This window comes from Aulostomus chinensis, chromosome 16 (genome assembly GCF_037954235.1).
Source record: "Aulostomus chinensis isolate RoL2024-O1b breed Wild chromosome 16, RoL_Achi_v1.0, whole genome shotgun sequence".
Lineage (NCBI taxonomy): Eukaryota > Metazoa > Chordata > Actinopteri > Syngnathiformes > Aulostomidae > Aulostomus > Aulostomus chinensis.
Window position 1 is genome coordinate 12,350,985 of NC_141335.1, and position 23,083 is coordinate 12,374,067.

At 41.3% G+C, this 23,083-nt stretch overlaps 1 protein-coding gene across 3 annotated transcripts in view; it reads right to left on the bottom strand.

Moving 5' to 3' along the window:
• Positions 1–220: 220 nt before the first annotated feature.
• Positions 221–23,083, bottom strand: part of LOC147247524 (zinc finger matrin-type protein 4) — a 60,747-nt gene continuing 37,884 nt past the window's right edge. For 2 of the 3 annotated variants that reach the window (XM_086180956.1, XM_086180955.1), the window contains exons 5-6: positions 19,136–19,232; positions 221–4,328 (exon numbers count right to left, since the gene is read on the bottom strand). In XM_086180956.1, the coding sequence (XP_086037082.1) occupies positions 4,307–4,328; positions 19,136–19,232 (119 nt within the window). In that variant the 3' untranslated portion in view covers positions 221–4,306. The remainder of the gene's footprint in view (positions 4,329–19,135; positions 19,233–23,083) is intronic. The other variant, XM_086180954.1, reaches the window with a different exon arrangement.

Genomic DNA, 23,083 nt, shown 5'->3' on the forward strand with positions numbered 1-23,083 from the left:
ATTGTTGCAAATGGAATTCAATGAGAAAATGACCCTTTTTTGTTTTCACTCTATTCATTTCCTCTCTGTCGGTCTCATTTGCCAGTTTGTGTCTTTTATGTTCATTTTACAATTCATGGTCTCATTTAGATTAAAGATAAGCAATAAATGATTAAGAGCATGACTAACTTGTGTTTAACAGCATGTTGCTGCCATAGCAACCTGTCCATGTGTCTGCCTACCCTCCCACCCTCTTTTTTATTTGTCTAGCCAAACCTAAGGCTTCGAACTGAGAATCACAAACAGCTGTGATGTCCTGCTGGCCGTCTCCATTTAGTCCACGTGTGTAAGTGGTTGATTAAATGCAGAAACACAGTATTCATTTACATGGCAGGATTTTTATATCTCATGCTTCATAACTCTTCATATTGTGCATAAAACTACACAGTAACCATGGCTGCGGGGTTGTGTGATGTTTGGGTTCAGACAGAAAATGGGAAAAGAGATGACAAGATGAGGCGACCGTGAAGATTGAGATTATTAAAATAAATATCCTTAAATTTTAATGACAGCATTTCATTTGCAGATAGTTTTTTTCTTTTCTTTTTTTTGTACAATAAAACCATCCCATGTTTGAAATTTCTCCACATTTTGGTTCCTTCTATAACAGATTCCACCACTTCCCTGCTGGATTTAAATCACTTCTGTGGAATATACATGTAACTGTTAAAGTTGATTGACTCCAGGAAGTAATGGAGTTAGAGAAAATTAGATGAACAGCAGGGAAATGAACTCCTTTACTGCATTAGAATAAAATGCATTGCACGCTTTCTTCAGATATGCATCACCTTCCGTTTCTGAGCAAGAACTGTGTTTTCTATCCTGCTGGAATGAAATTCACTCTTATCTTCATCTCCATCTTAAAAAAAATTGCCGTAGAAACTGTTTGGAAACACACAAACACTTTCATTGGTGATTGGATGAAGCATCACTCTCCCACCATCTATGACGTCAAAGCCGAAGTCAGTCAGTTGAAGAGTGAAAACATCCTTTATGGAGAAAAGCCTTCAGTGGTGTTCAGACGAAATACTCTCCATCGCAGTGTTTAACCTTTTCTGTCGAAGGATGCAAAAGCAAATGTAAAATTTGAAGTTTGAATTCATGTTCACGATGCATCAACAACATGGAGGTTTTGACGCGGGGACACTTGTTTCAGGGTCGAATGGTGAAACTAGCAGTTGAAAACAATCTGCATGGGACTGGAAAGTGAAAAGTCAGGTGTATGTCATTGTCAGCCTCCACAAAACAGTTCATTGAGGTCACACACAGTCCAAAATGTTGAATTTTCCTTGAAGACTGAATCCATGCTAGAAATCATGAAACCAGCCAGAGATGAAGCTCAACATTACGGCTTTCAAACCTTTTCCAAGAGCATGACACACCCGGTTCCTTTTAACTAGACCACAAAGGAAGTTATCACAAAACATCTTAAGGAGCCCTCTGGAGGTGGGATGACCATGAAAAACACAACAATGATAGAATCCGAACATCAGGGAAACGGGTGAGTCAGACATTTCACGTTCTTGACTAAGGCTTGAAGGCGGAAACAGTTCTGCTTCTGAAACATTGAGATTATATGCATGACTTGCGTGGAGTTGGCTCGTTTTTATCGAGCTGTTCAAAACTACTGGCAATTATTTGCGCCACAAAATGAAACGACAGATGTTTTACTTTTGACCAATTTCTCAGATGTCGCTAAAAAAACATCTGCATTGGCAGAGAAAGGATTAATAACAATTGAGACGATGTGCTGATTCAAGTGAAAAACACGAGGTTGTGCTGTCTATGTGGTGGTGAAAACAAACAGAGAAAAGCAAAGACAGGTCTGGGTTTGCAGCAATAAATAGATCTAGTTATCATATCCAGTGTATTGATCATCAGGTGTGCTCACAGCGAGTCAGTGCAACTGACAGCTTCCCATACAGACACCCACCCGCATCATCATACCACACATTTCCTGCCCGTAAATACATCTCCATCATATGTAACATCTGCTCAAACATGTGACTCATGGCACTGTTATTCTCTACGCGCTGTGATATCAACAAAGAAAGACACGGATGCTGTTGCGAATACTTCGGTGCTGCGGGATAATAAAAAAAAAAAATGAGACGATGTAAAAAGACATCAAAAGATTCAAGATGCACATTGAAAATGATGTTTTTCTGACAGTACACTTCAACAGTTTATAGTCCTGCATTGAATCCACTGGTGAAAGAGTCACATGTCAGGTGTAGCTGTAAAGGTACTGTCTCTGGAGTGTGGAGTGTGAAAAGAGCGGTTACACAAATTTCTGCCTTCCTCTCCTTGGAGTTAAATTTTGGTCCATCGATGGTCCTCAGGATAAGTTTACTCTCTCTGATGGCTATCCATTCAAAAACATCCAAAACACACACTCAAAGACACTTTATTCTCTGGATTTGTAAATCTCAATTATATCCATAAGAACACAATGCCCTTATCACCCTGCGGCTCAGTGCAGATAAACAAAATGAATACAAAACTCTTGTAATTCTCAATACACAAACTTCAATTGTGGCTACTGCTTATTTACACAAAACACTTTTCTTTTGCTTAGTTGAACTATTTCACTTCACGGCATCGCTAAGATTACAGTGTGTTTGCATAAAACCCATGAACTCATCCGTATGTCTGCAGAAGAAAAACACTTTCTAACGAGGTCGTTCTAAGTTCACTTTCTTCACCGTGAACAAAAATAAAAGATTTTTTTTTTTTTTTTACTGCAAGAATAAAACAGATCTCATCTGAGAAGAACTTACAGAGGATAGCTGAGCAGAGTGCTGTGTTTTTCAGTCCTTTATTCAGTTTATAGAGAAGTCAAGGCTGATCGTAGTGCCAGCAAAGGAAAGTAGAGCGTCTATTCTTTTTGCTTGTCTTAAGGTGCTACAAACCATTGTTGAAACTCACTTTACTGCCACTCTGACAAGAGGAGTTACACAGCGGCAACTGCTTTCTACGTATCAAAAGGTAACTTTTATTGATAAATAAATTAAGTGGTGAAACAGAGCCAGCTCAGGACTAAAAGGTGACCTCTTTGTTCAGACGCGGAGCATGTTCAGTAATGCATTTACGAAGCTATCACTAGAAAGCAGCGCTATTGCCAAAAGGCGCAAGCAATAGGTTTAAAAAAGGCAAGTGAATGCAACGTTTTACATTTTGCATGCATTGAAGTACATCAGTTGTATTGTGCATTGGCTGCTACATGGTTTGATGTTTTTTTCTCTGGCCGTAGCAAAAGAAAAAATAAAAGTAGTCTACATGTTGCCCTTCTCGACAGAGCAGAGAAATGTTGTGACCTCTGGCCTGCGTCTGACATCAGTTCTGTAGGAATGTTTTCAACAGTTAATGATTCTCAAAGTTGCACATCAGAGCAGGAGTTCAAAAGTCTTTGTGCTGCTCTTCTCTGATGCCTCCTGTACTGTGTTCATGCCACATCTCCAGCTTTCGCTTAAAAGAAACTGAATGACACATCCGTCGTTTGAATAAAGTGACACCAATCCACTACATAGAAAGACAACATAAGATTCAGACAAAACAAAAACAAAAACTTTTTAAAGTTATGGAAATTCATGCAATCTGAGGTGCTTGGGAGTTTCCGTGTCCTTGGATTGGAAAGCCTGGGCCTGAGTAGGTCTCAAGTGATCTGAGAGTGAGCCATGCATGTGCCACCGCTAGCATCATTGTGTAAGAATGCATGTTTAAACAGGATTGCATTCTGACTCGGATCACTGTCAGAACACTTGAGGGGCAGCTAGATACTTATTATTATTATTACTGTACTGCTGTTTTATGACGATCATTGTGATGATTAGTCACACTCTGGGCAACACACTGACATCAGTTCAGCTTTAAACTCTGGGCAACACACTGACATCAGTTCAGCTTTAGGTTCACACCGGAGTTGTATGGCGAAACACAGCCGTGACTCTTCTGACGGCTGTCTGGAACTTGTGTCAAACACTTCGGTGCTGAATAAATCTCATAGATATATTTTTAGATCAAACATAGAAATAAACACCCTGACAAAGTGCAATGCGTGCACACTACGGAAGTATGCACGGATGCCCTTGACACACACACACACACACACACACACACACGCGTGTGCACACAGGCACACACACACTGGAGTCACTATTTCTCACGCTCTTCAGTGTCTGACACAGGTCATGATTTCTGAAGTTGTTCATTCCACTAAACTCTGTCTTCATCTCTCCATCTTCCTTGAGAGGCCTGTCTCTGCGGTTTACTGCTGGTGTTGCTTCAGGCTGAAAAACAAAACATGGGAAAGAATTTGTTAGTAACACACACACACACACACACACACACACACACACACACACACGCACACACACACATCTGACAACACAGGGCTCTGCAGCCACAGGCGGTATAAAACCCACGGGGTGCATTCCGTTTCTTACGTGCTCCCTTCCTGGAAAGTAATCTCATTTACCTGTAAATCCATGTCTCACACCATTCTGAATTTCGTGCATGATGGCAAAGTAAACAAAACCTTGCTGGTAATACAAATGTGCAGATATATCGCTTTTATTCCTCCGCAGCACTGAAAATATTTTCCTTTTATTAGTGATGACGGCTGTATGAAGCATTAGCCAATAATCCTGTTTCACAATATTCTCATAATTACAGCCGTCTATTATGCCTTCTATCTGGCTCGCTCCCAAATTAAAACAAAGGAGAAAGATAAAGGCATAAACCCTCATGTTTAAGGTGCGATAATTACTGTGCTTTTGGCCTTTATCTTGAGCTGCTGATTGTTTTTCATGATGACAGCTGCCGTGGATGCATTCTGTAGCTTTATCGCCATGACGCAAAGCAACTCCAGAGGCAAAAACATTGTACTTAATTAAAACAAAGAGATAAGTTAAGCTCACGCTAATCAAAACACACTTAATTAAGCATTTTAATCACATTTATTTGGTGGCCTAGTAGCACGGATTTGTAGGTTCCAAAATGTATTGCTGTAGCAATAGTTAGTGAGACAATTTCACGCTTGTGCCTATTTTTTAATGTTGTGGTTTTAAACTGTTTTTTTTTCACCTCAGTTAGAGGCGTCTGCTTCTACCTGCCAGAGTCTAATGAAGTCAGACACATACAGTGAGGAGATGTGTGTCTCTTCCACGTGGCCATCGGACTGGAAGAACACACCACATCCTTGCAAACAGCACAAAAAATTCACCCACTTTGATCACACCGCTCCTCCACCATGTCCTTATTGGAGTGTTTGGACACGCATGCACTTCCAGTGCAGAGAAGAAGTGAGAGAGAGAGAGAACGAGAGGGGGGGGGGGGGGGTGTGTTCACCGGCACCATAGCTGTCAACACCTATCCTGGTAATGGCTGTTAAAACAGTGCCCTCTACACCCTGTCTGCTCTGTCAGGATTCATCTAACACTTCCGCCTCTCCGAGACGTGGGAGGGAAAGATTCTGGGGAGGGGACAGTTAGTGCCAGGGGGGTGAAGGACAACAAGATAAAGGTCCATGGGGGGTGGGGGGGACTGAGAGGGGACTTTTAGGAAGCAAATTAAAAACAGCAGAGTAAGGTGCTGGCACCGCTTCACTGTTACTTGGCATCGATTCTACAAGTCTTTCGAAATCTACAGGAGCGATGAGCACCATTCTTCAAAAGTTATTGTTTCATTTAGTGTTTTCATGATGATGGTGGAGCGCAGAAGAATATTAGAGCTTGGGATAAGAAGAACAAAAATAAACTGAAATACCCCTTTGAGCATAAGGTAAAAAAGAGTGTTTGTGACTACACACTGTACTTTTAAATGTACCAACTGAATCATACTGGCACCACCGGGTACCGACTGATGTGAAATTAAACAGTGCTACATTTCAGTACCAGAGTCAGAGTATCATGTGACTGTGAGAGAATGGATTGAGATGTTTCCATTGGTCTTGAATGCAACACACAGCATTGTTACATCACATCCTGCAGCATTTTCCACCGACAACAATAAAGGCGCGTCGAAAGTGATGATCCATTTTTGAAGTACAGTAGCTGATGCTTTAGCAGCATTACTTTAACCTCGACTAAACCACAACTGTATCTCCTGAAAGGGTGCAGATTTGTCTGAAGCAGACACAAACGCACGTTGAAGCCTGACAAGATGGTTTCACGTCTTTGTGGTCAAGTACAATTGGCTGCCTCACAGGGCAAGTTTGGACTTAATTCTCAGCTTTGAAGTTCTATTCTCGACATGCAAAATAAGTAAAGACGTATTTCCTCCTTGTTTTTGTTTCTTCTGGTGATTGCCAAGGCCATAGAATATGAGCCACATGACTTGTGTTCTCTTCAATCTGTTGAGTGAACCAGACAATAAACCAGAGTGCAACGATTTTATGACTGGAAGCTTACGCACATAAATATGCCAGTTTAAAACAACACATTCGCAGACAGGAATCATTTTGGGCATCTGCAGGGTTTGATCACAAGTGGGGACTCAAGATGTGTTTGAATGGCAGGTATAAACTTGTGATGAGATGAACAACAGCAATGGACACGGTTCTCGATCTGTTCTTCTCTGCAGCTTGATTTAAAAGTGATGCTTGCGTACATTCATGTACCGTTAGCCATGTGCGCAAGCAGGATTTTCCTTATTATCCATCAATAAATTTCTTTTATTAATGGGTTTGCTTCATGCTTCATGTGCTTCATGCTTCATGTGAATGCATTACATTCTGTGTTTTATGAACCATTATACTTGAAAGGTTTTGAGTGCCTTTTTTGCAAAATCTATTCAACTGTTGATCGTGTTTGTATTATTAATACATAATTAAGACCAGGGGTGCCCAAAGTGGGGCCAGGGGCCTAATTTTATATGAGGTTCAATAAAAAAAAAAAAAAGTCAACATTCATGTAGGCATTATAACAAAAAAATGTAGATACTTCATTAAGTACTTATAATAGACCTACAATTAATTTATAATACTATGCATGTTTTCCCTCAAAGTGACAAAATTTGGCCACCCCTGATTTAGACTAAAAAAAACAAAACAGGAATAATGATAGTGAATATTCAAGCATTTTAAAATTGTTGGACTTTTTTGTATTATAGTGACATATGTTTTATTTGGGGTGGCATGGTGGTGCAGAGGTTAGCACTGCTGCCTCAAGGCAAGATGGTGCTGGGTTTGAGCACGGGATCTTTCTGTGTGAGTCTCCATGTTCTCCCTGTTCCTCTGTGGGTTCTCTCCAGATCCTCCAGCTTCCTCCCACAGTCCAAAGACATCAAGAGGGAACGAGGCTGATTGATACTCTAAACTGACCGTAGGTATGAATGTGAGTGTGAATGGTTGTCTGTCTCTATGTGTTGGCCCTGTGATGGACTGGCGACCCGTCCAGGGTGAACCCGGTCTCTCGCCTGAAGGGGATAGACTCCAGCCCCCCTGTGACCCTTAACAGGATAAGCGGAAGAAAATGGATGGATGGATGGATGGATGGATGATTTATTCGACCTCACATTTGCAAAGCATCAGAAAATATTTTTGGATATTAAATAATCAGGTACCGTCCTTTTGAAATTACATTTTTTAACCTTGTCGTTTTTAAATTAGAACATATTTGATGAAAATACATATAGTGTTGAAAATATTGCATGATCAGGGAAACATTCAGGATTTTGGACAATATTTAGCTTCATACCCAGTATTTTCACATGTACTGCAACCTTAATTTGTCGACTGACACGTACATGCTTTGAGACATGATGCATCACGCATCTAACACACACACACACACACACACACACACACACACACACACACACACACACACACACACACACACTCTGAGCTGTGAAACACTGGAATGAATTTCGTGTCTCAATCAGGAGAACCAGGCTAAAGTGGAGCCACGTGTGGGGAGGAAAGACAAGGGCAGATGAGTTCACAGAGTCAAGGTAAAGGTAAAGGTCATAATCAGTGTGGGTTCAGTCGTATGTGTGTGTGTGTGTGTGTGAATAAAGGAGTCCAATAATCTGTCCCAGGGCCATACAAGAAGGATGTGAGATATATGATGATGAGAGAGTGTGTGATAGAGAAAGGCCAGCAAGCGTGTTCTGTATCAGAGGTGTTTATGAAGGTCACCTTGGAACCCTGTGAGAATGTGAGTGTGTGTGTGTACAGTATGTGTGTGAGAGAGAGAGTGTGTGCCAGGTGAATATGGTCCGGCAGTTGCTATGGGAGCAAAGTTGTGAGTCATGACACAGGCGTGACACCTCTAACCCCCCCCTTATAACATCATAGACAGAGGAGCTTAGGCCTGTGAGTAAGCCAGTGTGTGTGTGTGTGTGTGTGATTTTGGTTCACAGAAGGTGTGAGGGAAGCCAAGGACAAGCATCTTTTGGGTGATATGAGCAAGACCTCTGCCATGTGCCGTGTGTGTGTGCCAGTGTGTGTCCAAGTGTGGCTGAGGAGGCATGTGAGAACCAGCGACAGTCCTGAATTAACCTTTCACCTTGCCTCCAGCAGCAGCAGGAGAGAATGTGCACACGTGCACACATACATATACCCACACACACAAACTGACACACGCAACCACACAGCAAGGCTGGCCTATTAGCAGGTCGATAGCTCAACCATTTGCATCCAAAGTTACTCTACAGTAAAGCACAGTAATCTCTCACACTGCAGGCTGCTGCAGATGCACATTAGTTTAGCTGTGTGTGTGTGTGTGTGTGTGTGTGTGTGTGTGTGTGTGTGTGTGTGTGTGTGTGTGTGTGTTTGTGTATATGTCCTCACTGATACTGATGCTGAATAATTACCAGGGTGAGTAGGCTAAATGGATTGTCCCCGACAGTACCCTCATACCCTCGGGGCCTGCGTTAACATCAACATCCCACACGAGCACAGACTACGCACATAAAGAGAGGCCAGAGGTCAGAATCATGTTATGAAAAAGCATCCAGAAATCAAAGGCCCCACATTCCGGTGAGTGATAATAATGTTCTACGGCTAGTTAAAGCCAGCAGGGTCATTGGTCAGCAGGAAAACCAAGCTGACAACCCGTCAAGATAGAAGTGCTTGACTTGTTGTGCTGTTTTCTATTGTGGAGCCACTTCGTGTTTTTTGTAGTGACATTTTTGTATGAAATATAGGGAAAAAAAACAACTTTTTCCAGGCTTTATAAAATTTGCTGCTCATAACATAAAAGCCATGATTGAGGATATCCTGTACCGTGACTATGGCCCATCCAATAGCACATTTTAGGCTTGAAATGAGATGCTGTCAATATGGACCACAGTGAACCAGACAGAGGAGGATCCATATAATAGACTTACTGCAGATAATTCAAAACTGGTAGTAATGTGCTGTCATTATAAAACTAATCTGATTGTCAAGATTTAAATCTGCTAGGAGATATTCAAATCAACCGAAACACAGATCGGCGCCCCTTTAAACTTAGACATGCAACATAACAGCTGAAAATGGATGAGAAATATTAACAGATAAAACTAGAAAGACCCGAATTAAGCCGTCTCCTGTGTTCACATCAATGCCGGTCGAAGCGGATAATGACTCTGTCCACTGCAGGGTCATTTGACTGAAAGTTATTCTTATTGCAGACAAAAGCCAGATGTTAGCAAGTTTTTAGCTGCTAAAGAGTGGCTAAGTAGTATTTTATTCCTGTCTGCTGAGTTTTAAAGCCATGGTGATCTGGAGTTATAATTATTAGCTCTGACGAAGAAGTGTGGAGATTAGTGATGGTCATCAAACATTTTAATACACGTGGGCATGGTGACTGTGGTGGCTGTCTTGTGCAATGAACTGAATGACACTGTGGGAATTATCAGCATTCACTCCTGGATCAAATGACCCTGCAGTAGCGGCACTGAATTGCAAAACCCAGGTGAACGTTGCAATGTGCAGCCTGCCTCCGGTGCTTCAAATCTTGGACGCAGACACGACGAGCAGTCGGGGCTCTTCTATTTAAAGAACTATTTAAATGTATGTGATGAAATTTTGTCACCGCTTCAGTTACTTCCTTGACTTTAAATCACCTCGGCTGAAAATTTAACCTGCGAATCAGCGCTTTAATATTTAAGAGGCGTTGGCAGATTTGAGCAAAAGGCTTTTTCAGTGTACTGAAATTTGCAGTGGAAAAGGAGTGCTATAAAGGTGACAGTATAGTTCCACTGATATCTAAATATCTTCTGGTCTTTGCGGATGCCAGAAATTCAAGCGAGGCGCTAAGTATACACTCATGCAGGTTCATGTTCGTGTGTTTCCTTTATCTGGCAGTGAGGGTAAATATGTTGAGGACACTTACACCCCTCATGAAACAGGGTTTAGTACGTACTTTATTTGTGTGTCCCCTCTCTCACCTGCGGAAACAGCTTGTAATCATCAAAACATCTGATGGCTTCACCCTTATTTCAGTCATTAACTTCCATTTTAAAACTAGCTGTTAATTTTAAAGACTACTTGTGTTGGTGAGGATTTTACTGTTCATGTGTTTTGTTTTCTGGTCAGGTGATATGTCCCTGTCTGCTGGCCAGAGCGTTGTTTTTTTTTTTTTTTGTGAATCCCACTGTAAACTGAGAGAACGTTCTGCCAAGTTGGTCGAGCTCTATGTCTGCTGTTATCATCCTGTACAGGTTCAATTACAGCAGCTGGTCTGGAGTCTGCAGTTTCTAATGACCCGCAGCTGACGGTGCAGCAAACAGATGCGTGGTGCCGATAAGCAGGGTTGACAGATAAAACATCCAGCTGTTTAAAGGAGGGAGGAATCTGCTGTTGTTTTACGATGACACGTCCCTTACGTCAAACATCACACGTGCGCACAGCACAAGCGCACACACACACACACACGCATACACACAGGTATACACACGGTTTTAATGTGTGTGTCCTTGGTGTGAGCTAATCCCTTGCCACTGTCAGCTTTTTATGTCCTCTGGAAAGCCTCTCCCACATGCCAAGCTAGTCCTGGGTGTGAAAAAAGACACAAAATCCCACAAACTCACACTCAAAGGTGGGTTGGGAGCTCAAACCTGATCTCATACTGTAGAAAGATTTTTTTTTTTTTTTTAATGACCACGACCATTAAACAGTATGTGGTAGGGGGGGACGGCATCAGTACAAGCACCGTACCAGCACCACAGAGACAGCAGAAAAGAGAGAATAAACAAAAAAAATGGTACTTAAATTAAAGACAATGTTTGGTTAATGTTGTGAAATGCTGTGTTATAAGTGGGTCTTGATAGCTGTTTGATGGTACAAACGCAACAAAGGAGTAGAGAATAACTGTGATGATGTTAATAATAGTATAATCAACACAGCTATGAGAGCAGTTTTTGAAGAATTCTAAATTGTAACTAAACAAGAACAAGAGGGTGTAGTAGAGGAGTTTTTCTGTAAAGGTGACATTTTAATCGGTCTCCTGACTGGATTTGGGAGGTGATGGCGTCATGTTGTCTTACGCTGATTGGCTGAAGGAGTTTTTTTGTCAAAAATTACACCCCCTCATAGTCAATCTAGATAGGACGTAACCGCAGAGCTCAACTTGTATTGCGCTTGAGAGATATAGTATCTCAACAGGCTACTGTCCACCCCCACGGTATGAATGGAACAATCTATACACCTGAGAGATGCATTTACATTTAAACACAATCTAAGTCACATCTGTGCAGCAAAACCACCTTAATTTGGTAGCTTGTTCTTAAAGGGAAAACACACACACACACACACACACACACACACACACACACACACACACACACACACACACACACACACACACCTTATGGCCCCATATCCCTAAACTCACAGTGCCTTCGGGGTTCTCAAGTGTATGCCTGAGTGTGTTTACACTCTTGTGTCAGCAGAAAAGTGATGCTTCGCGCAAATGTGCTCCACAACACAGCCCGACAAGCCCTTGCTATCATATCATGTCTCCATTTTATTTTGAGATGCAAAGACCAGAATATACCAAACAGCGATTTAGGGAAAGTGTGTGTAAGTGTGATAGTGGTTTCTAACACACTTCATGTAACCATACTTGGTTTCACCTGAGTGAAGGCAGTGAAGTGGAACTTCTGTCTTGTTCTATGTTTACAGGAGGATCGATACAGCAGTGTAACAGAGCTGGCAGGACTTGTTTCCAGGAGCGGCGTTCACTCTCACAGACTGAAGTAAATTCTGTGTGCGTTTGCAATATGTCTGTGAGGGCTCAGTGCTGCGGCACTGTAAAATCGCTTGTGCTTTCAGGGCTCTCTCATGGACTTTTTCACACTTCATGCACACCGTCTGCAAGTCTGCAATTCTGCAGACACTGCTTGAAGGAATTACCCAGCATTCACTGCAGTGTAGCATTAAAAATAGGGGAGGCAATTTCCAGATATAATTGAAGCTGAATGGGGTCTTAGTGTATAACATGACTACCATGCTACATACAAACATATGACCCTATCTTTAAGAAGTCAGTTTTTGTTCACAGAAATTTTAGACATAAATAAAGCTCATTTTATTTTTTATTGAAGAGAAAAGCCAGAATATGTACCTGTGCATTATTATAAGATACAGTAATATAGATTTGCTCTGTAGCTAAGCCTTTACTGAAGCACATTCTGGTAGATCACCAGCTGCTGTAGGAATTGCAAACTGATATAAAACAAATATGTATAGTTCTTCTTCTTTTCTTTAAGAAAACCTGTTTTCTCCAGACTGTTTTCTGTATCCAAATAGAACAAAGAAATGCTTGCCAGTCAATATGTTTTGCCACAAACATAAACAAACTTTGAGTCAGTATTCTTCAGCAAATATGGCTGGACCAGCCACAAATGCAAATGTTGCTGGTAGGACTATGCAAACAGGTACACCGCTTCTGCATGTTGCCGTCCCAACTTGACGAGCTCTGTCAGAAAAGGCGCTGGAAGCCCCGACGCAGATGGTCTCAACGGTCGGAAGAGCATTGTACTTCTGCTGTCATGCATTTGGGTTGAGGTGGTAACAAATATTTATCCATATTTAAGACGTTATGCAAAATAATGGTGGTAATGGTGCTGATTTTTTTCTTCCCCAGGAAGAAACATACAGTTGTGTTCAAAATAATAGCAGTTCAAAATGACTAACCAGATCAAGCACTGTTTTAGGTAGAAATTATATTACTACATGGCAAACAATTTACCAATAGGTGTAGTAGAATCATAGAAAACCACAAGACCCAAAATTTATGATATGCATGCTCTTAAGTCTGTGTCAATTAACAATTAATTTAAAGGGGCGTGTTTAAAGTAATAGCAGTGTGGAGTTCAATTATTGAAGTCATTCATTCTGTGAAAAAAGAGGTGTGAATCAGGTGGCTCTTATTTAAGGAGGAAGCCAGCAAATGTACAGTACCTGCATTTCTCTTTGAAAACCTGAGAAAAATGGATCGTTCCAAACATTGTTCAGTACTCTGATAAAAACGTTGATTGGAGAAGGAAAAACGTATTAAGTAGTGCAGGAAATGATAAGCCGCCAGGCTAAAATGATCTCCAGTGCTTTAAAATGGAAAAGCAAAACCAGAGAGATGTGGAAGAAAACGAAAGACTAACATCCGAATGGATCGAAGAAGAGCCAGAATGCCAAAGACTCAGCCAACGATAAGCTCCAGGGTGATCAAAGAGCAAGAAGGCCCCGTAGAGTCCCACTGTTAAAAAAAGAGGCATGCGCTGAAGAGGATACAATTTGCGAAAGAACACATCAACTGATGAAAGTAAGGTTGCTCTTTTTGTGTCCAAGGGCCGCAGGTAGTTTATCAGTCGATGGGTGACCAGGGATCATGGATCAGTTTGCATTTATCAAAATACCTGAAGAGGAAACGTTGCCTTATGCTGAAGAGGAAATGCCCTTGAAATGGGTGTCTCAACAAGACAACGACACCAAACACACCAGGAAGCCAGCAGCATCTTGGTTCCAGACCAACAAAATTAAAGATATGGAGTGGCAAGCTCAATCCCAGGACTTTAATCCGATAGAAAACTCGTGGGGTGACATCAAAAATGCTGTTTCTGAGGCAAAACCAAGAAACGCAGAGGACTTGTGGAATGTTATCTAATCATCCTGGGCTGGGATGCCTGTTCACAGGTGCCAGAAGCTGATCGACTCCATGCAACACAGATGTGAAGCAGTTCTCAGAAACAGTGGTTATACAACTAAATACTAGTTTAATGATTCACAGGAACATTAAATCCTAAAAAAAAAGGTCAGTTTATACAGTAAATATTTTAGTTTGTAAAGAAAAATGCAAATACTGCTATTTTTTTTTGAACAGCCCAATATTCATTTTTCTTCATTTTCTGGAAAGTAATTCAAAAAATGGTACATTTTCCTTCATGTTTGGATTTAGAATATAATGTGCAGTGTCCTCAATGCATGGAAATAAAAACTATTATAGGGATCATGAGCATTACTCACATTTTTAAACGCACTGCTATTCTTTTGAACACAAGTGTACACACTGGGTGCGCATGGCCATTCGACCCTTCTCTCTTTCTGATAGGCAAGTAAGTCACAAGCAGATTCAAGAGGAGTGGAGAAAAAAGTAAAACGCTGTAAGGATGGTGATTGCTTTTTGGCGTTCCCCCTGATGTAACAGTGTGGTTTCAGGCCATGGGGATGATGTCTAAAGGCTGAGACTTGGGTGGAGGTTCTGTCATCCTCTTATATCACACAGCTATTAAACGGCTCAGAGAAACCGGTCAGCTTTATCTTGAACAATTCTCAGCGAAGTCTGCTGTCCTGAAATAAGACGAAAGTCTAGTTTGGCTTCAACATATCTTTCAAATTTACACCCCTTAAAACCACTTCCTGTAAGTCCGTCTGATAAGGCAGATGAGGGACTTCGCCCTCCTCCCTCCCCAGTGACCCACCAGCGCCTCTCCTGTAAATCTTCCTCCAGCTATCGCTCACTGCTCTCTATCCTCCAGCTCCTCCATCAATCCATCCAAAGCAGTAAAGTCCTGTCTCTGTCAGCAATGCTTGATTCACTGCAATGTCCGTTCCAAAAACCTGCTTCTTATCTCTTTGGCTCCACCCTTCAGTTCAATTTAATGAGATTTTCTTTCTGCTGCAATGTTATTGTAGCTCCTTCTGCACTTTGCACCTTTCTGTCTCTCATACATCCTGTTTCTGTCTGAATTACTACATTTCTCACTGTCTATCTGTCAGTACGTTTCTCCCCTTTGCCTCTGCCATTCTGTCTCGCTGCATCTCTTTGCCCATTTGTCTGACTCGGTCTCTCCTGTCTATCTGTCTCGCTTACTCTCTCGTTCTCTCTCATAAATACAACTCTCTCAGGGTGTCAGCCCTCTTTTCCGCCTAACGACAGTAAAACTGACAAAGAGGAGAGTTATGAGCCAATGTTGTTGCCATGGATTACAGCCTCGCTGCAGAAATATACATTTCAATAGTCATATCTTAGGAGTTAAGCAGTTAGCCGTATCCAGGCTGACTCACAATGAGCTGTATTAGATGTTTATTGCATCATTTCATTTAAGAATATTCTTTCCTCCACCTCAATTTCATATTTTACCAAATGTAATAGAACATGTTTCTTCTAAAATAAAATAGCATTTGTTCATTTCATCAGTTCCTCAATCCTAAAAATAATGTATTTTTTTTCTTGATTAGAGCTTCAAAAGACAGATTCCAGTTAACCTCTGCAACACTGATCTGAACCAGCAAATCACACTCAACTCCCTGAACGTTCTGCTCACACTGCAGGTTTTAGTGTTATTGGATGTTGGGCCCTTTAATGTGGTTTGATACCAAAGGCAGTTTGACCTCTATGACACAGAAATAGCTTGTATTTTTTTCTGTTCCTGGGTCTTAAAATGTAATTACAATGTCCTAAAAGGCAAAAATGACTCAGCGTGATGGTTCACAAATCAAGATTGGTGTTAATTTTGGCAGCTATTCATTAATTCAGTCCTTAGTCATGCGTCAAACGAAGTCATTCATCCTCATCCTGCTTCTGTTGTCAAGTTTTAGTTGACGAAAGGTCTGAATATGTTAGTTTAACCTTATAGAAAACCATACCAAACCAAAGACAACTGTCCACATTTTAGTCTCATTTAAGTCAAAGACTAACACCATCGACCCTGAATGTACCACTTCAGAATTTTTGTCTTCTGGTCCTTTGTCTAAATGCATATCAATTTTAGTCATATTGTCCTCATGTGATTATTTCTAATTTAAATCAATCAGATTATTTTCAATCTAGAATGAAGGCTAATTTTAATTTAAATATGTGTCTGTGGGTCAGGAGATCCACTGATGTCCGGGTCTGTCTGGTCTCCGGTTCTTGTTTCCTCTTGATGGGCCAACCAGCACATCAGTGTGTGAACGTGAGTCTAAACTGGGGTTGTGAAGAAATACTGTGATTGTTTCCAACATGTTGAATGTAGAAACAACACAATACAATGCAATGAAATATTGAAGCAATTTTTCTCTCCTTTCTCGAGAATTTGCTCTTGGGACAAACGACTGTGTTATCAATTTAGCTTATTTGTTCTCTGTACAAAGAACTATAGCGGCCGACATATTACTGTACAAACTTTCACAAACAAAATAATGTTCTGACAAGAGAAAAAAAAAACAAGACTATTACTTGAACATATTCACTGCACAGTCTATAAAACACACGATGATTCTCATAACACTAGCATTTGGTTAAAGCCAAATAAATCCTAATTAATTACGCTCTCTTTTGTCTCTTCCTCTTTCACAGCCTGCATTTTCATCCTCATTATCTCCATTGTTTTTCTCACTACGCCCACCACTCCTCTGCTTAAGAGTTAACTTTGTGGAAGTTTGGTGTGTGCAGCACAGACAAGTTTTGCTCTGGGGTAGATAAATAACAGACATTTGAACTGAAGAGGCTCGACTCTCTGAAAAGACAATAAGATACAAAAGAACTACAACAACAAACTTATTGTATCTCCAAGGACATATCCAAAACTACACACCCTTCATAAGACACTTTTTTTCATTACGCTGCTTTAAAACACACACACACACACACACACACACACACACACACACACACACACACACACACACACACACACACACACACACTGCCTGTACTGTAACCATGCTCACAGCTATCTCATGGTAAATGCATGAAATGTAACTGTTCCATATCACAGTCCCATCTGCTGGTAGATCCGAGGCTCTGGGTCCCTAAACAGAGCCATAAAACCATTTTATCGTGCTTTAGTTGTGACAAGTGAATACAGCACTGCAAGAGCAGATAATATAGTGAAACCGTTGTAGTTACAGTCTGTATAAACCTTTTGAGAATTGCCAGACACCTTCATGTTTCCCCATTAGCTTGATAGAGAGCCTAATCAAAAACAGCATATATGCTGTATTTAATTCTGTTTCAGTCTCATTTGTAGGAGACCAAATTGAAATGCTACGACTTGTGTGCGTCTCAAAGCTCTGAATCCATAGACTCTTTTAAATCACACCTCAAAACCCACCTCTTCAGACAGGCCTATGAATCTGTGTAGTTTGCTCTGCTCCAAAATGATTGTTGCTTTTTTAAATTTTGCTTGTTTGCTTTGCACTGTTTTGCACTGTTTGCCCTGTTTTTAACCTTGTACGGCGACCTTGAGTGTCCTGAAAGGCGTCTTAAATAAAATGTATTATTATCATTATTAAAGCTTTGCCAGTCAGGTGGATGAGACATATTGAGACTTCTACCGGTGCTCACTGGACTGGCTGACTTGTTGGGCTCTGTTGTCAGTCATTTTTCCACCAGAATGAGAAACAAAATTAATATTTTCAATGAGTCATCTTTTCAGCCATTGCCTCATATGAAAAAGGACAAAAATGAGCAAGGTTACAACAAATACTGCTTCTTCTTATTCCACGATGTGCACTGAGGAAAAAGAGGGATTCTGTGCTGGACTTGGACGAGGTAAGAACTCCCAGAGGACCATGCATGCTCCATGGGAATTCCCATTTATGCTTTCAGGCATCAGTAAATGAAGCATTTCAAGCTGATTGTCGCAAAGGCATCTTATATTCACTAGACACCTCCACCAAAGTGAACTTTCAGCCTCTGGCAATTTTGTGCTTGAGTCCAAATTGAAGCTGCAGGCAGCGATGAGCAGGCCCTCGCATCCACCCATATGTTGGGGTGTGTAGCTATTCTGTAGGGTGAGTGGGAGGTGAAACCTGATGCCTGATTTTACTTGACAAAGTAGACTAATGTGTGCTCTGTGGTGCAATGTATCACTTCCTGCATCCACTAGGTGGGGCCTGAGAACACACGTAATCTATATTATTTTGTGGTACACAAGGTGAATACAACACGGTCATTTTCACGTTTGTTAAATCAGGTTCGTAACCATTAGGTGGCGCTAAGACCAAAATCAAAACTGAAGATGTCTTCAGGCTGGGAAAGGTGAAGTTCAGAAAACACCTGAGCATTTCGAGTCCAGTTACTGAAACCAACACCTCACCACGGTATCCCAGTTGAACAGAAACTCAAGCTCATCACCCCGTTCTATAGGCACTTCTGACCAAGGCTGACATGGATCTGGTCGACCCAACAGGAGGAGTAGATTACAGTGTAAACAAATAACAACATGTCTTTTCCTTCTTAGTTCCTATGACTGACCTCCCCCCAAAGCTACTTGGTCTTTCCTTTACCCATTCCATACCTTTGGTGAAAATCAGCTGCCAACTTTTGCATAATCTTGCTGACAAACAAGATCAGGTAGAGGGAAAAAGAGGTTGGAAAGTTGATCTCCTGAACCATCTGGTTTCTTCCAGCTTCAGTTATTCTTAAAATACTCTTCAAACCGGCAGCCTTATCAAACTATAAACTGGGAGGAATATTGGAAATACATAAATATGGAAAAATCTGTTGTGATCATATTCTTAGGGCATATAGTCCAGCCCTATAATACACATTGTCTGTTGGGGCAAAAAAAAAAAAAAAAAGGGGGATTAAATCTCACTTTACAATCTTCAACCAAACTCAGATCAATTGACTACTTTGGTGTCCACACACACTTGCACACTCTGATGAACTGCTGTACTCACTTGTTCTGGTGTTTGGAGCCCTGGAGGTGTGCGTGGTACTGCTCGATGGAGTTGAGGACCACACTGCAGACACTGCAGGAGTAACTACTGCGAAGCCCTGGAGACACACACGTACAGTCACTGTCAGGTCCCTTTCAAGACGTATGGACCATAAAAATCCTTAAAGCTGTCATCATCATTATCTGCATCATCATCTTCAGCAGCAGTGAGGCCAGCAACAATAAAAAAAATTCAACTGACATCAAATGGCCTCCTATTTTTCACTCTGCAGTGCAGGGTAATTTTCCTAATTAGACTGCATCTGGAGAAAGATTTGATCCTACTAATCATTAGCAGAAAGCCGGTTACATTTTTAGATCTTTGCCTTCGTCTGTCTAGTGTGTGTGTTTGTGTGTGTGTGTGTGTGTGTGTGTGTGTGTGTGTGTGAAGGTGCCCTTTCGAGCTTGAACTTCACCATGTTGAGGAGAATTAGGGCACGAAGAGACAAACAGCAGTGCAGTAGGGTGCGTGTGTGTGTGTGTGTGTGTGTGTGTGTACTGCTGTCGGTGCACACTTGGATTGTACTGGTGAGTGTGTGCTTGAGATGGTGCCGTTCAGAAACAGATGTGAACTAATTAGAGGGTTTGCAGGTGGTCGAGATGAACACCCAAAAATAGATGGATGCGGATGGATTGGAGATAGTGACAGAATGGAGAGATAGAGGGTGTGGGGGCGGGGGGGGGGGGGTTAGGTAGACTGAATAGTTTCCTTCACGGAAAAAAAGTGATGAGAATAAAAAGATGAAGAGGAGAGGATAGTGTAGATGTTGAGTTACATCAAGCAGTGATGTAAAATGCATACTGCTGTCATTAGAATCATTATAAGAAACACTCCTTTATTAGACTATGACATCAAAGTGGATATTCTTCCAGAAGTGTGGTTCTCAACCTGGGGCACTGGACTCCTTGCATGGCTGCAAGATCATTTTTGGGGATGTTAAATAAATGTTTAAATAACAAAAACGATTTGGGCTGGTCATAATTTATGAATGGTCATAAATTTACAGCAGGTGTTGGAGAGAGGGAAGGCAGTGATTTTCACCTGTATTCTCACAGGTCCGCCCCCTTGATGAACAGGTGAACGTAGCACCTATGGTTTATCTTGGTGTGCTCATTATTGCTGATGTGGCCTTTGGGTGTGCAGCGTTGGACCACTGCGAACCATCAAAGTCTCTATGCCTCGGCCTTTGCCTCCTTCTCCTCTGGTAAGACCATCTGATTGATTTGGTGGAAAATCAAAGATATACAGTATAAATCATGAAAAGGAGAAGGAAAGCTGTTGTTGTTGTTTGAGTGCGTCAACACTCCAGCGCATAACCAGAGACCAGAATTCCATCAATGTCAAGCAATGCTGTTTCAACCTGAAAAAAAAATTTGGGTGGTTAAAGATCAAGGTCCCTGTGAGGCATAAAATGATTTATTTCTTGTTCTTTTAGCTCTCAAATATACTGTGACAATCCAGTCTTTAAATAAACATAACACACTAAAGCAATGGACCTCGTCGACCCAGTAAGAGGAGTGGATGGCGGTGGTGGTGGTGGGGGGGGGTGCTGTTTTCTCTCATGAACCAACTTTACTCCATCGGGAGACCTTGACATTTAAGGGTTGTCTGACAAAAGTCAAATATTCCATTTTATTTTCATTCTTTGACAAGCTTGGCTCTAATATTGTGACTGAAACGGCTTGTGTCCTTTTCTCTGCTTTCATTACTGTCCTTGAGATTTATGATTTGTCTGTGTATTCAATCACCTTTTGACCTTCAGTGGCAGTAATTGGTGAAGTATTTTGGGAGATGAAGTTGTAATATATTTAGAGGAGGTTGTGGGGAGGTTATTTACACTACACTAGAACTGCATAATGTGGTATATCCACTCCTTGTTGTCTCCAATTTACTCTGTCTGTTTCAGGGGTGATTAAGGACAAGCGGTTGTTTAGAAGAAAATCTGCCTGGAGTAAGTGCTGTCTCGGCTTAAATGTTGATATTTTGCATTTATTTGGCGCTATTAAGTGTGTCTACAACGTGTGAAAGGGAAAAATAAGAGATAATACATCCTCTTCTACCAAAATGTCAATAATTCTCTTACATCGTTAAAGAAAGTCTATTAATTGGAGCAAAGAACGCTGTGATAAGTCTGTCTTCCTGTGTCACATCGCTCTTATTCCATACTGCCACAAGGGTTACACAAATGGTCTATTCTTTATTAAATATGCCCATGGTAGAGTGATTTATGCTAATATATGTATGTACACTAACACACACACACACACACACACACACACACACACACACACACAAACACACGCACAAAAGAAGCGTCCCTGCTTTTACTCTGATTGATGTCTCCTCCCCGCTGCCTGGCCGAGTGGCACTGATCTACAATATGCTGCAGTTGGCGCCTCAGCCAGTCATTTGAACGCATGCACACGCGAACACATGCACACACACTTTGTTTTAGTTAGTAAAGCAATTCTGGCGTAAGACCACGCTGTGCCCTAATCCATGTTAATTACATGCAAGGATAGTGTGTGCACGACGTGAGCAGCAGCATCTCAGGCAGGGCTGTAAAAGGTTTTTTTTTTAGAGAGAGAGCATGAGCGGTATTTGTGAGGGTGTCCTAAGCCTTGTTAATTACACAAAAAGGATGCCAGCGAGAGGGAAAAGAGGGGGTGAGATGAGTTAAGGCAGTGGGTGTGGAGCTGTTTTCTGGCTGTCGTTTAATGTACGGAGCCTTCTGGCATTGCTGGCACCGTTGGTACAGAGACTCCTAAATGCTTGACAAAAAGTAATGAGCTACATTCTGTGCACAGAAACCTGGGATTATTATGTTCTTTACAGGAGCCTTGTTTTAGTCTTTGCCATAGCTAAAGCACCATTTTTGTAAGCATATTCAACATTATTTGATAGTTCAGGTGTATTCATTGCAGGAGAAGCATCATTGGGCTCTTTCACACTTGTTTGCTTCCGGAACTTCTAACTTTGATCCAAATCAGAATTATAAACATGAACTCCACCTGGACCGTTGTTGGAATCAAAAGTGAGACCATGATCCTCCTGGAAAGTGCATTTTATAGAGTTGACTCTATCAGACCTAACCTTGGAAGCAAACCAAAAATCAAAACATTGTGGAGTGAGAACAGATGAATGAGGAGCGAGGAGAGACTAGAGAAGAGGCTGGAGCATGGTGTTAAATTACACAGTAACTTTCAAAAAGAAGATGTTTTTTTTATTGCCATTGTACATAGACACTGGGAAATTCAACCTCAGCCTTCAATCCATCCTCTACAGAACAGGTGTCCATATGAGTTGCTCAGGGACCAACTCCATAACGTTAGTTGTCCCGGACAGGAGCACCTACAGGAGAATTCATGTAATTTACATAACCAGAGTTGGTTTAATATCAGACGTTAATCACTATGGCCTTTGTTTATTCCACACACTATTTGGTTACAGTAACTGAACACATTTGGCTCGTATTACTGGGGCACAGAGTGATCTCTTTTCATATGGCCCAGAATCTCTGGTGGGTGAGAGTGTTGTATATTCATTGTGGTGGGCCGGTCTGGTCCAAAATGCCACGGCTGTTTTTTTTTTTGGTCCCTGTGAGTTCTGCAGGACGCCCAAGTTAAATTAGTACTAATGACCCATTTTTGAATGTCATGATCATGGTTTCTGGTCTCTTGGATGCTCTACCAGGCTTTAACTGCAATTGGTTTCAACTGTGAGAGGAGTTTTAGGCGATGATCAGCAATGGCAGTTGTAATCTAGTGTCACAGGAACATTTGTGATTAAATAGTAGGACGATACTAAGAAGCTGGCACAGGAGATCAGGCTTAAACACACTGTAACACCACCGTCTCTGTATGGTACATCATTTCACATATGGCTCATCTCAAGTAGCAATTTTCTCAT